The sequence below is a fragment of the Chenopodium quinoa genome, unplaced genomic scaffold (genome assembly GCF_001683475.1).
Source record: "Chenopodium quinoa cultivar QQ74 unplaced genomic scaffold, ASM168347v1, whole genome shotgun sequence".
Classification (NCBI taxonomy): domain Eukaryota; kingdom Viridiplantae; phylum Streptophyta; class Magnoliopsida; order Caryophyllales; family Amaranthaceae; genus Chenopodium; species Chenopodium quinoa.
In genome coordinates, this window is record NW_018744069.1 from 592,472 (window position 1) to 605,181 (window position 12,710).

Here is a 12,710-nt window from a genome sequence, read left to right on the forward strand (position 1 = left end):
AAGGTCAAGGGTGCCGGCACCCTTGACCGCCTCCCTGTCAGATGGAGGAACTACTTTAACCATAGACTTGGCTACCTCAACCAAGTCTAGTCCCTGGGGGCCGGCTGCATTAAGCGAAAGGAAAAAACAAGTTAGACCTAATCAAGAAGGAAGCAAGGGTGAGTTTTTACAAGCAAGTGTCCATACATCTAGGCGGCCCCGCCTGGGTTTTTGAAGAAGTGGCCGGCTGCTTCTCAGCCGCCACTGTTTTCCTGGAAGACCTAGGAGAGCTTGCAACAGTCGTCCTCCGGGCCTTGGGGTCCGGCTGTTGTGAGGAAGAAGCCCTTGGAGTGCCAGACTGAAAACAAAAAGAGTTAGTATATGCATAAGACAACTAAAAGGAGAAGAGTTTTCAAAGCTTACCAAGGGTGCCTCCTTGTTGGGGGAGTCGGCATACGACTGCTTCATTAGCGAGACCCGCAGCATGGCCGCCGCAGTCTTAGATGCTGTTATTTTACTCATGGCGCCGGCTGAAAGAAATAAACAGCAAAGTTAGTAAAAATCCCAAGTAAACAAGGCGTGAAAAAACAGAGTATTCGTCAGACCGGCTACCTCTAGAGCACCGACTGCTGAGGCCACAGGCGGCCAAGAAGTACTCGTCATAGAGCCACTTGAAGCTCGGGACGCAGTTTAGGGGTACTTGCTCTCGTACCCCTGAAGTAGAGTTCACCCTAGTCTCTACTTTGAAGAGTCCTTTGTCTAGGATCTCTTTTTTAGCCTTTGGGGGAACAGGCGGCATGCTGCGGCCGCCTGCGAGAAGAGGCGGATCCCTATTCCACTTGTTAAAGCGTTTGTTCAGCTCCGTGTCTGAACTCTCGATAATAAGAAAGGTGTTCCGCCAATCCTTCCATTTGTTTGCCTTACCTCTCGTCATGAGGTAACCCCTATGGCTTGTTAATTGATACCAGCCGGTACCTCCCGACTTAGGGGTCCGGCTGAGATAGTTCATGTGGGCGAAAGCCTCAAAACTTGGCTCCACCCCGTTCAGTTCGCACCCGGCCACATAGCCGAGTACGTTTACCCAAGAGTTGGGGGCTAACTGCCATAACCCCAGATCATACCCATCTAAAATCCGCTGAACAGCCGGATGTAATGGGAAGCGCAGTCCAGCTTTGATGGCCGCCACATAGCAGCCAAAGCAGCCGTCACCCTAGCTGGTACCAGCCGGCCAGACGACAGTATCTTCTGGATCCGGCACAAACAGTAAAAACTCCGGGCCCATTTTGTGGTTAGCAATAAAGCTCGCCACATTGTCTCGCATGGTTGCAATCCGGCCCCGGGGTACCCTGCAGTAGTAGGGGGCGTTTTCCTCTCTGTAAGAGGCGGACGGCTCTGCCCAATTATCCCCCTTCTCAACTGCATGAGAACGTCTCGCCTCTTGTAGGCGGCTATGTTTTTCTTCTGAGCCAGAAGAACTGTGGCCAGAAGAGCTGGATTCGGACTCGTCCCCTGACGAGTCCGAAGAGGACGACTCCTCCCCTCTCCTAGAGGGGCCCGCCTCCTCTCCCTTAGAAGGAGCAGAAGGAAAATTAGACATGTCCACGGTAAGATGGGAAGGGAACACCTTGGTCCCTCTCTCAGAACTGTCAGCTTGACAGTCGCCTCGTTCTACATCTGGCGCCTGGTCAGATGTTTCACTAAGGAGCACCCTTTGGGAGGAGCCGTCTGAGTTTGATATCATAGCAGTCTTTTTTGTTCTGGCCATCACGTTCTGCATAGACACAGATACAGTCGGACTTTGTATAAAGGGCAAAGATGGGTCCAGAAAAGGGCAGGCGGCACTCCTAGTCCTAGATTCAGCCGTCCCCGGTGACCGGCTGATCACTAACTTAGGGCGTGTCGTGTGCTTCCATGGTGCCATTTCAAAAAATAAAAAGAAAATTAAGAGTAAGAGAACTGAGTTACCTGAACGAGTGACGGTTGATGAAGTCCTGAAAGTTCGGGTCAGTCGGCTTGTCAGAACAGGCGGTAGGCAGAAAAGGTCCGAAATGTCAGAGCAAGTTCAGGGGTCCGAATGTTCTCGCAAAAGTTCTCAAATGTGAAAATGACCGAAGTCAGCACTTCCTTTTATAGGCAAAGTGAGAAGGCGAAGGGTCGCTTCCAAATTCAAAATTTGGGCGGGAAAATCTCTCGGCCGTCTGCAAGGTGACACCTGTAACAGGCCGTCGCCTGTCACCGTGCGACACCTGTCACAGGCGACACGTGACCAGTCGCGTGCCACCTGTGAGGGGCAAATGATTAGGGGATTTTTATCCACCAATCACCGTCTGACAAGTGGACCAACCAGGTTCCGCCACGTGTCCTTCATGAAGGCCAACAGGAGCTTGCCACGTGTCAATCACAGATACGTCCTCTACGGACCACTTAAGACACGCCACGTGTCCACCCATGCCAAATGGGACAACCGGCCATCAAGGCCCAATTCAGTCTAGAGGCCCGGTCAGCCCTAAGTTTACCTTAAACCTAGAGAGTTGCACGCTTCCCAAGGCTATAAATACTCGATTAATCCTCATTAATCAAGGAATCGAATAATCAAGAGATCAAGCAGAGAAGAACAGAGTTATTAACAAGCGGCTAATCTCGCTAACAACGCAGATTACCAACACTAAGCACTCTCACCTAGAGAGATCTCATTACTTTAATTTCTGTATTGATTACTCCTTAATCGGGTACTAACTTGACCGTTGGAGGCGGAGCTCTCAGGAGTCTCCGTTATTTTGCAGGTACAGGCGTCCGGTTCCAGTCTCGGAATTGTAACTCTCCCGCAGGACATCAGAAAACCCCGAAACAAGTAGTTTTCTTTCTAGGGTTTATGGGGATCCATAAATAATATGAAGGGGTAATTTATTGTTGTTGATTGTCAATGCTAGATGAACTTCCTATTGATTGATTTAATGCTCTGTGACTAGATTAGGCCTGATCTTTTATGCATGAGTTTGACAATATTGATTCGAGATTCGAGAGATGAGAATTGATATTTAGGTCTAGTTTCAATAGGCAGGTTAATTTATAAATGGTTAAGTCAAGATTCGAGAGATGAGATTTAATACCGGTAAATTAATTGTGTGATTGTAATACGTAGCGAAAGCCCTTTATGATCTGATTAATGTATGCATTGATGAATGATTACTATATTTTACCCTGGAATATTATTTATTGGTGAACCTATGCCCTAGATCCTTTTATTCATTGTTTTCTCCTTATTCTTAATCTCCGTAGTTTAGTTTCACATCCAAACTTACATATTGGTTACTTTATAATTTAGATTACTTTATTTAATTAGGAATAGAAAGACTCGTTTCTCTGTGGATTCGACCCTACTTCCCTATCTACATTAGTTAGAGGATTTAGGAATTAATTTTTGATTTGGGGATACGACTTTACCCTGTCAGTTTGTAAGGATTCCTTTTCTTTAATTAAATCTTTAGTTTGATCTTTAGTTTAATTTCAATTGTTTTGTTGAAAGTTCAAGTTTGATTGATTTGTGATTTGATTTTAGCTTGTTTAATTTGATCATGCAGAATTTGTTGTTTAGCCTTGCTTTGATCTTAATTTCAATGGCTAGTGATTAGTTTGCTTGCTAGGGTAATGGTGAAGCATGTATGAGTAATGGATTGATGTTAATTTGGGGAAATTGATGGAGTTGATGATGTGATTAAATTGGTTAATTGATTATGTGCATGTGTGTGTTTGATTTAGGCTTGATCACCCTAGTTATTCACACTAGATTGCATTGTAGGTTCACATTGATACGGACCATTGATTTGTGGATTGCATTTAACGATTGAGGTGTCTTGTGACGTTCTTAGCTAGAGTTTATCGTAGTTGACGCTAGTTAGACCTCTAGGAAAATAGCTTGATATGCTCTTTTGGTTGCATGATTTGTTTTCCCTCGCATCACTCGACTTAGTTAATTCTTTCACAATTAGCGGAAACCGTTACAAGTATATGTGGATCCCGAGCCCTAGTGTTCATTACATTTGTCCAAATTTAGCTTGACTAGTTGTTTAGCATTCACACCCTTACTTAACCTTTCCGGAATAGCTTGACTTGGCAATATAAGATCATTCTCCATTCCTTAGTGGTTCGACCCTCGACTTACCACTATACTTGTATAAGGGTGTGTTGAGAGATTACAAATTTTGTTTGGCCTTGGGTAGGGGTTAGTTTCAACGACCTAGCTTCAACCCTCGTCAATATCATCCTCCAGCCCCTGCGAGGTTGGACTAGGCCATGAAGTGGTCCTCCGGGTTGGTGGTACCACATTCTTTACCTTTGGCCGGCTGTGCGGCCTTGGTTATCTCCTTGGTGAATGCAGAAGTTTGTTCACCAAGTTTGAGCAGACGCAACTTCCAGTCCAAAGGTTGTTCATTATATGCCGCCTGACCTCCAAAGAGGGCCGGCTGCATGAAGTGAGGAGAATATTGACCGTAGACTATAGGTACATACGGCGCATTCCCAATCATCTGAGGGCAAGAATGGATGGTATTTCTGCCTGTATGGCTCTCATGCAAGGATTGAATATTCCCTACAAATGTATTCTTGAAGTAGTCTGGAAAGCTCGAGGTAGAGGCTGACTCAGACAGCTGCTGACTCCTCTTGCGCTCAATGAATTGCCGAGCATCAGGAGTAGATTTTTTGTTACCCACCGGCTGTTCCTCCCGACGGGGATTTCATGGATTCTTCTGGGGAGAATCTTGGACCAGTCAAGGGTCCCGGCTGCATTATCTTTTGGATGCGGGGTTGGCTGCCTGTCCTTGACTGGCTTCCTCCTCTACTAAGGGGTCTTCCTTGCCGACTGACCCTTGCTTGGGCCAGCCCTGCTCTTAGTGATCAGATCCTTGATTTCACCCTTGAAACTAGTCATGAATTTTATGATTTTGTCCCGGGTGACTAGGGCGGATCCATTTTCCGTTTGGGTTTCCCCTTCCGGCTGACCAGGGGGCCTGGTTGTACCCGCCTGGCTTGCACCCCGCTCAAGAGTGTCTCTGGGAAAGGCATTTGGTGATTAGAAAGCCATCTTTGGCTATGTACATTTCAACCTGAGGATCATCATCCTCATGGTCAGTAAAGACCTCCGGCTGATTAACCGTGTGGTCAGAAGGCGGTACAAACTCTTGAACCATCCTTGAGGTACCCTCCCCACAGACGACGCCAAATATTTTGGGTGTTTTTATACCTCGGGAGAGTTACATCTTAGAGATTGGTTACACGCGGCCTGTACCTGCAAAATCATGGAGACTTCGGTTGGTGGTGATCCGCCTCCGACGATTAAGTTAGTATTTGAGTATAAACAGGAGAAGATGCGGAAAAAGAGGTGAGATCTTCTCGGATTTCGAGATCAGGTGATTCTTTGATGTAAGAGAATATAGGGTATGCTGTAATAAATTTTAGATGCCCTAAAAATGGGGGAAATCTCCCTATTTATATGGTTGTTGGAAAATGTGCCCCTGATTAGGTCACTCTAACCTAATTATACTGGGATGTGTTGAATTACGGCTTTCTCAGGATTTGGGCCCTTGAAGGCCGCCTTTTCTCCCAAGTTGTAGTAAGGACCCGTGTCGAATGGAGGTTGGTCCAATTCAGACCAACCATGGTATGACACGTGTCAGAATATGATTTGCCCACGTGGCATGGGTAAAATTACCCAAAACACCGCCGGATATTTTAGCTCTGATGATCGGATGAGTGAGTAACTTGCAAATTTTGTAAGTTTAGGGAGTGAAGGGGAGTGAGTGTGTAGTTTACTCTTGTATAAATAGAGGCATTGCCTATGGTTTAAGATATAACACTTAACTAGTCATTTGAGAATTGGCAAGTGAGCAACCAATATTTAGCCTCACGCAATCTCTTTCCTCACGTCTGTATGACCATACGGCCACCCGGTGCAAGGTAGTGCACGGTGGTGGTGTAGTGGTGTTCGTGGCTCGGTTTTCTCCTCCCATATCCATAGAATATAGTTCGAAATGTTTGTGCCCGTAAACCTATCAGTAGTGGAGGTTCAATCCTATCCCGTGGACTAAGTAAAGGAGCAACACTTGGGGCTCTTATTCTCTTAATTGTTCGTGGTCAATCGCTTGTGGAAATTACGCGTCAAAGGTATGTATTATGTGACTCCTTTACATGTTATGCTTGTACATCCTGTTTAGGTGCGAACGAATATGAATTGTGAAATTGCATCTTTTACCACTTAATACCCTACAAGACACTTCACCACAGGGAGACAGATTAACATCTACATTACTTGTGTAGATTTATTGAAACATAAAAAGCAAAACTAAAGAAAATTAAGGGAAAATGGTTGAAAATAGTATAATTTTCGAAGAAATTAGAATATTTCCGTACTAAATGGCCAAAACTAGAAAAGCCTAGAAGATCCCTATAAAAAAAAAAAAAAAAAAACTAGAAGAGAGGAAGTGAGGATGAGAATTTTTCCTTAGTGTGGCCAACTATTACAGGGGTTATTTCGTTAGTGTATTAGGGGTTAAGGGGTTACTCGATTAGGATTACTGGGATTACGCGGTCAATATTACTGGGATTACTTGGTCAATGTTATACGAGTTACTTAGGGCCTGTTCTCTTATGTTGAAATTTAGTTCAATTCAGTTCAGTTCAGCTCAGTTCAGTTCAGTTCAGTTCAGCTCAGTTCAGTTCAGTTCAGTTTAGTCCAGTTCAGTCCAACTCCTAATTTCCTTCTCTTATAACATATTCATTTCACTTCAGCTCAGTTCAGCCTAGTTCGGTTCAGTTCAGTTCAGCCCGGTTCAGTTCAGTTCAGCTCAGCTCACTTCAGTTCAGCTGAGTTCAGTCAATGAGAACAGACCCTTAGTTTTTTTAATAGGTGCCCACTAAACCTGGCAAATGGGTCATTCGGGTCGGGTATGGGTCGGGTCAAGTTCGGGTCAAAAGATTATCGGGTCAAGTTCGGGTCGGGTCATTTCGGGTTGATTTCGGGTCGGCCAATAATCGGGTCGGGTCGGGTGTCGGGTCAACATTTCGGGTCGAGTTCGGGTCGGGTCAAGTTTGGGTCGGGTCAGGTCAATTTTCGGGTCCAATTTTTCGGGTCAACTTCGGGTCGGGTCAACTTCTAGTCAAGTCATATTCGGGTGATTCATTAGGTTGAATTCAACTCTGTATATATACTTATTTATTTATTTTTTGACGAAAAACTCACTATATTTATTAAGGCTATTTTTTCATGGATTATAGTAATTGTTGGACTTTTATTAACCTTTTTTTTTTTAGTACTTCGGGTTGTTTCGGGTCAACTTCGGGTCGGGTCGTTTCGGGTCTCGGGTCAACTTTGGGTCGGGTCATCTCGGGTCGGGTCGTTTCGGGTTGGGTCATTTCGGGTTTCGGGTCAATGTCGGGTCAGTTCCACTTCGGGTTGGGTCGGGTCGGGTTAATTCGGGGTTTGGGTCAATTTCGGGTCACTGGTTTCGGGCCGATTTCGAGTCATGGGTCGGGTCATTCGGGTCGGATCATCGGTTCTAGGTCAGGATTGTCAGGTCTAGTGCCCACATATATAGTGTAACACCTGACCACACAGTGTGACTGGCTACCCACAAAACTAATTGATTCCCATATTGATTCAAATTCAAAATTTGACATTTTTTTATTGATAAACATTGACCCAAGATTTTTCAATAAAGTAACATCCAAATTATCATACCAAATCAAAATTCAAACATCTCATAAAATATCATAAAAAAAATATCAAATGTCAAAATAGTATTAAATAAATAAAAAACAAAAATCATGATATGGATCTCCTTCCCCCATGAAAAAAGTGAAGATATTTTGCAAAGGAATTAAATCCGTAGGATATTTTTAGTCCGAATAAAAATATCTGATAAACACAAACACAACTGGCATGTAATATAAGTGACAACAATCTTACACGTGTAAAAAGTGATGCCAACTGGGTTCCTCTTTTTGTCCCACAAACCGCCTCTTTCTTCTCTTTTCCATCTTCATCTTAACCATTCAAAACCTACGTTTCTACATTTCCATTTTAGAAATTAAAAAAATTCTTATTTTCTCCCAATTTCTACAATTCAATTTCCAGATTTTGGGAATCATAATTATATTTTTGACAAATTTGTATAAAATATCTTTTACGATTCCCAATTTTTTTTTTCTGTAAATTGTTTTTGTTTGTTGTAGATTTAGTTATGGAGGGTTCCACGAGCTCCCAATCTTCTGGAATTACTGGAGGTGATCTCTCTAATTGTGTTGAGCAAGAAGAAATTTTGAATTTGGTATATAGTTTTCTTACCTTATTGATTTATTAGTTTTTTAATTATTTTGCATGACTCTGATTTTTAATTTTATTTGGTAATTATTTTTTTCTTCTTCTTTGGATTAGCTCAAATGATGAAATCAGATTTTTCTATTTTTTGGATCTTTTTTTTTTGTATTTATTTTCTGTAATTTGTCGGTGATATTATGGATTTATTTGTGACTTGATTGTATTTTATTTTTATTTTAGATGAATTTTATATATTAGTCTGTTTAATCGATCAATCTGATGGTTAAATGAAACCTTAACCTGTTGATTTTATTTATTTATTTATTTTTGAAGATTTTTATACTTGAAATATATTAGTAGTAAAAATTTGTAATGAATTGTTTTTGCTAGTGTTGTTGACTCTTATTATTTGAGTATTAAGGTTTTTGATGTATTTTGGACTGGATTTCCTTGCTTTTGATTACTGAACTTTTAATTAATTATGTTATTTGAAGAAAATCTGAAATTTGAAGTTATAATAACTCATTTTGTTAAATAGTCAAATGTAAACATTATGTCTTCGGAGCGGATCATTATGTTCATTTTCCATGATGAGTTGATTATTGATTGAGCAAAATCTTAGCTTCGCGTTACCTCATAGCAAAATTTTACTCTTTACCGGTTTTCCCTCACAAAACTTTAAAATAAAAAGAAAAGATAAGGTTTAGAAATATATAAGCAATAAATGTACTCTTGGAAATTGTATAAAATTAGGAATTCATGACAAAAATACGCGTAAATCAGTGTTATTAGTGTTTATATTTTGATGATTTCTTAACTTTTTACGATTTTCAAGTGTAAATTTAATGTTTGTATGTAGCCCTAAGGGTTATGTATAATATTTTCCTTATTTTTATAAGATACGACTGAAGGTTTTTCCTAAAAGTTTCTTATTCTTGACGAAAAGGGACCCTTAATTCGAGGTTGTGATGAGGAGCCTTAGGTTGTGATAAGGAGCCTTTGGTTGCAAGCTCGAATTTCTTCGTGCAATAGTAGATAAATCGTTTGTGGTAGTTGAATCGATAGATGCTTGGGTGTAGTGATAAGGAATTTGGTTGTTTCCAATGATAGGCTTATATACTTATTTTTGCTGTATAGCTATAGCCATGTTCTAGTTCTAAAATATAAACCTATTATGTTTTGCAGGAATTATTCGAAAAGGAACCCAAGTCCTCTGAATGGACAGATGAAAAGCATAGTATGTATCTGAAGTCTATTGAAGCCTCATTTGTACAACAATTATACAGATCACTGAATTCAAGTGGTTTGACCTCACATATGAAGCAGTCTTCACCCATGAAATATTCCAAGCATAATAAATCTCATGTAGAGGATAAGGTATGCAAGGTTTTTGTTTTTTTTTAAAAAAAAAAAAAATTATCGATTCTCTTAATTGGGAATTAAATATTACAGTATTGCATAATGTACAAGGCCATTAAAAATCAAAGTTATGTGCTCCTATTATTTCAGATACATGGTGTTTATCAACTGGAGTTTTTTGGATTGGTTTTATAGGAACCAAGTTCTAGTAACCATCTATGCATGACCAAATGGAGTTCAGCCACTTGCTATGAGGAATTATATGTAGTTAACGATATATGATTACTGGATTATATTTGCTGTACATGTAAAAAACGAACATATTTCCTTTCTTTTGTGCCATCACCCTATCATTATTTGTTTTGGGTTGGGCCAGCATCCTCTTATCCCTACAATTCTTGCAGTTCAATTTTAGTCCATTATGTCCCACTAGGTTTTTTTTTTTTTTTTTTTTTTTTTCCAATCTTAGTTTACGATCTTTCAACATGGTTGCTTGCAGAGGATCAAATATGGAATGGGTGAACCTCCCCCAAAAGAAGCAAGAAAGTGTCGTCGCCTCCTTCAAAATCAGTGGATTAAGCATTTTAGTAGCGGAGACCATCAAATTATGCAGGGAGACACTTCATTTGATAATCAGCCCATTAACTGCGAGGGAAGGGCAATATATACATGTACATTAGCAAATATATCAGACGGATTTCCTGTATGTCCAACTATTGGTGATTCAAGTGTCGGTGAAGGTAATTTTGACACCTTTTACTCTGTTTTAGGAGTCTTGTTCTTTTAGCTTATGTTTAAGTAGGATATTTCATATGCCAATTACTTTTTGATACAGACCCATTTGCATGGTGGAATATTGCATATGCATATATTGCTGTTATAGCATGACTTTTTGCTACCCATGCTTATGTATTAGTCCACAGCACAAAATAAAATGACTGACAGTTCATCACTGTTACATGAATGTTAATGATTCTATTCACAGAAGTAATCAATAGCTCGTTTGGTCCAGTAGAGGCTATATTGCATTTGACTTTTATGGTAAAAGCCTACTTTTAACCAAAAGATTGTTAAAATTTGCTGTACAAAATGATTTGTGAAGTACATCTTGAGTGAGACATATTTATGTTTGATTTTATCTTGATATTATTACAGAAACTAAAGGTTAGGGTTCACAAATATTTATCACAAAAAGGAAGTACAGCCTATTGTTTTAGAATGGAGTATGATATTATTTTTCTCAAGTATAATCGTTAATGTCATTGTGTGGCTACTGCCTTGATTTTCTTATGTGCTGATTTGAAAACTAATGTATTTATCAAAATCGTAAAGTGATATATACTAATTATAGTTAGTGATCATTGTATTTTTGTAAAAAGCCTTGAGCGGATGATGGATAAAAATGTTATATACAATGTTTTAGCACATGGACTAAATTGAAACATTGTGATTCACAACTCAAGTTTGATGGCACTTATTGTTAACTTAGGGACCAGGAAAGTTGTAAATGAGTATATAAGATTGTTCAGAAATATTGAAGGAACAATATTTATATTCAATAAACAAAATTAAACTGAAAAAAATATCCAGGAGAGAAGTTGTCACTCTGAGTCAAATGGCATGAAAGTAAGATGTTGAGTGTACTATCCCTGTTTTCTGACCAGCTATAAGATGGAGAGAGATCTGATCATTTGAATACATGTTTTTCTTCCCTTCTTCCTCCTTGTGTTGTTGGTTGCTTGTTGGTGTATATAATGCTGAATTGGGAAGCCTTCACTTTACTTTGAAGGTTTGTAAGCAGCATTTCTTAGGTTTTACCAGTATTCTCATTGTTGCTAGATATTATCTAATTCTTTAACGTTATTGATTGACTGAACATTACTCTTTAATATACAAGTCAAGTGAACCCTGGAAAAGTGTGATTTCATTTTTTTTATTGAAGTTTTCTGTTTCACTTTGATCTTTGTAGAATTCTCTGGTCAGAATTTTAGTGAAGAAGATGATGAAGAGGTCACATGTAGATTGCGCTCAACAAAAAGGTTGAAGACTTTTGATGCATTAGCAGAAAACAATGAGTAAACATCTTACCATCAGACACACACACACACACTATTATTTTATTCGCTATTATTTCCGATTCTTATTACTGGCTATTAACTCTGCTCAATTTCAGGTAGTTTGATACACAAAATCCGTTTGCTCATATTCTTCATTGAATGGAAGTGGGAAGATACAGAATGGTTACCGGCTCTGGCGGACTAGTCTCAGCTGTATTACATTGATCAATATATCTTGTAATGTCCAAATGATGATCAGTAGCAGGAAACAGTCAATTATACTAATTATTAGTATATCAATAATTGTAGATGTCTGAGGTCATTTAGTTTAGGTAGGTTGAAGAAATGGCTGGTAGTTTTATTTTGTTGATGACACATGATCTAAAATAAGCCGGTTCGGTGGGTTTGATGATCTGTTTTGTGCATTAGTTAGTTAGATCTGTTGAGACCATCTGACTGAGAACTTGTAAATTGGTACCATTCATATAGATATGAAAGTAAGAAGATTAGTAGTAGGTTTACTTTGCACAAGCTGAAGATGGCTGACATCATTTTATAGTCAAGGTTGCTTATTCAGGTAGATTATGGTAAGACGGCCAAAGAATTAGGGCGTCTTTGGTGATTTATATGCCTAACAAGAGTGTAGAAATTTCACAATGATAAAAGATTTTGCAGTTAATATCAAATAAAATGCGTGTACAATTTTCAAGGTGGCAAATTCATATAATTTATATTTTGTTGGAGTCTAAATCAGTAATTTTCAACATACCAATTGTATTATGCATAAAAAAAAAATAAAAAAAAAAAAGTAGAAATGTTGAGATTAAGTCGAAGACTGTCGTGGATCATCCTGCCTAATTAAAAGTCACAAATACCAATGAGCAAATTGATGTCATTAATGATCATATAATTTTGACCTGTATAAGTAATAGATATATAGGAAAACAATAGTTAAAAGTAAGTAATTATATACATTAAACATTACAACATTATATATATATACT

The 12,710-nt window shown here is 39.4% G+C and overlaps 1 protein-coding gene across 2 annotated transcripts; it reads left to right on the forward strand.

Annotated features, from left to right (window-relative positions):
* The first annotated feature begins 7,935 nt into the window (after positions 1–7,935).
* Positions 7,936–12,501, forward strand: LOC110691177. 2 transcript variants are annotated; one of them, XM_021868098.1, is made up of 5 exons: positions 7,936–8,300; positions 9,476–9,667; positions 10,149–10,389; positions 11,619–11,688; positions 11,823–12,501. In XM_021868098.1, the coding sequence occupies exons 1-5, from the start codon at positions 8,214–8,216 to the stop codon at positions 11,824–11,826; spliced, it is 594 nt and encodes a 197-aa protein (XP_021723790.1). In that variant the 5' UTR covers positions 7,936–8,213; the 3' UTR covers positions 11,827–12,501. The 2 variants fall into 2 exon arrangements, with proteins under 2 accessions (XP_021723790.1, XP_021723789.1); XM_021868097.1 differs by having other exon boundaries at positions 7,939–8,300; positions 11,619–11,724.
* The last annotated feature ends 209 nt before the right edge of the window (positions 12,502–12,710 follow it).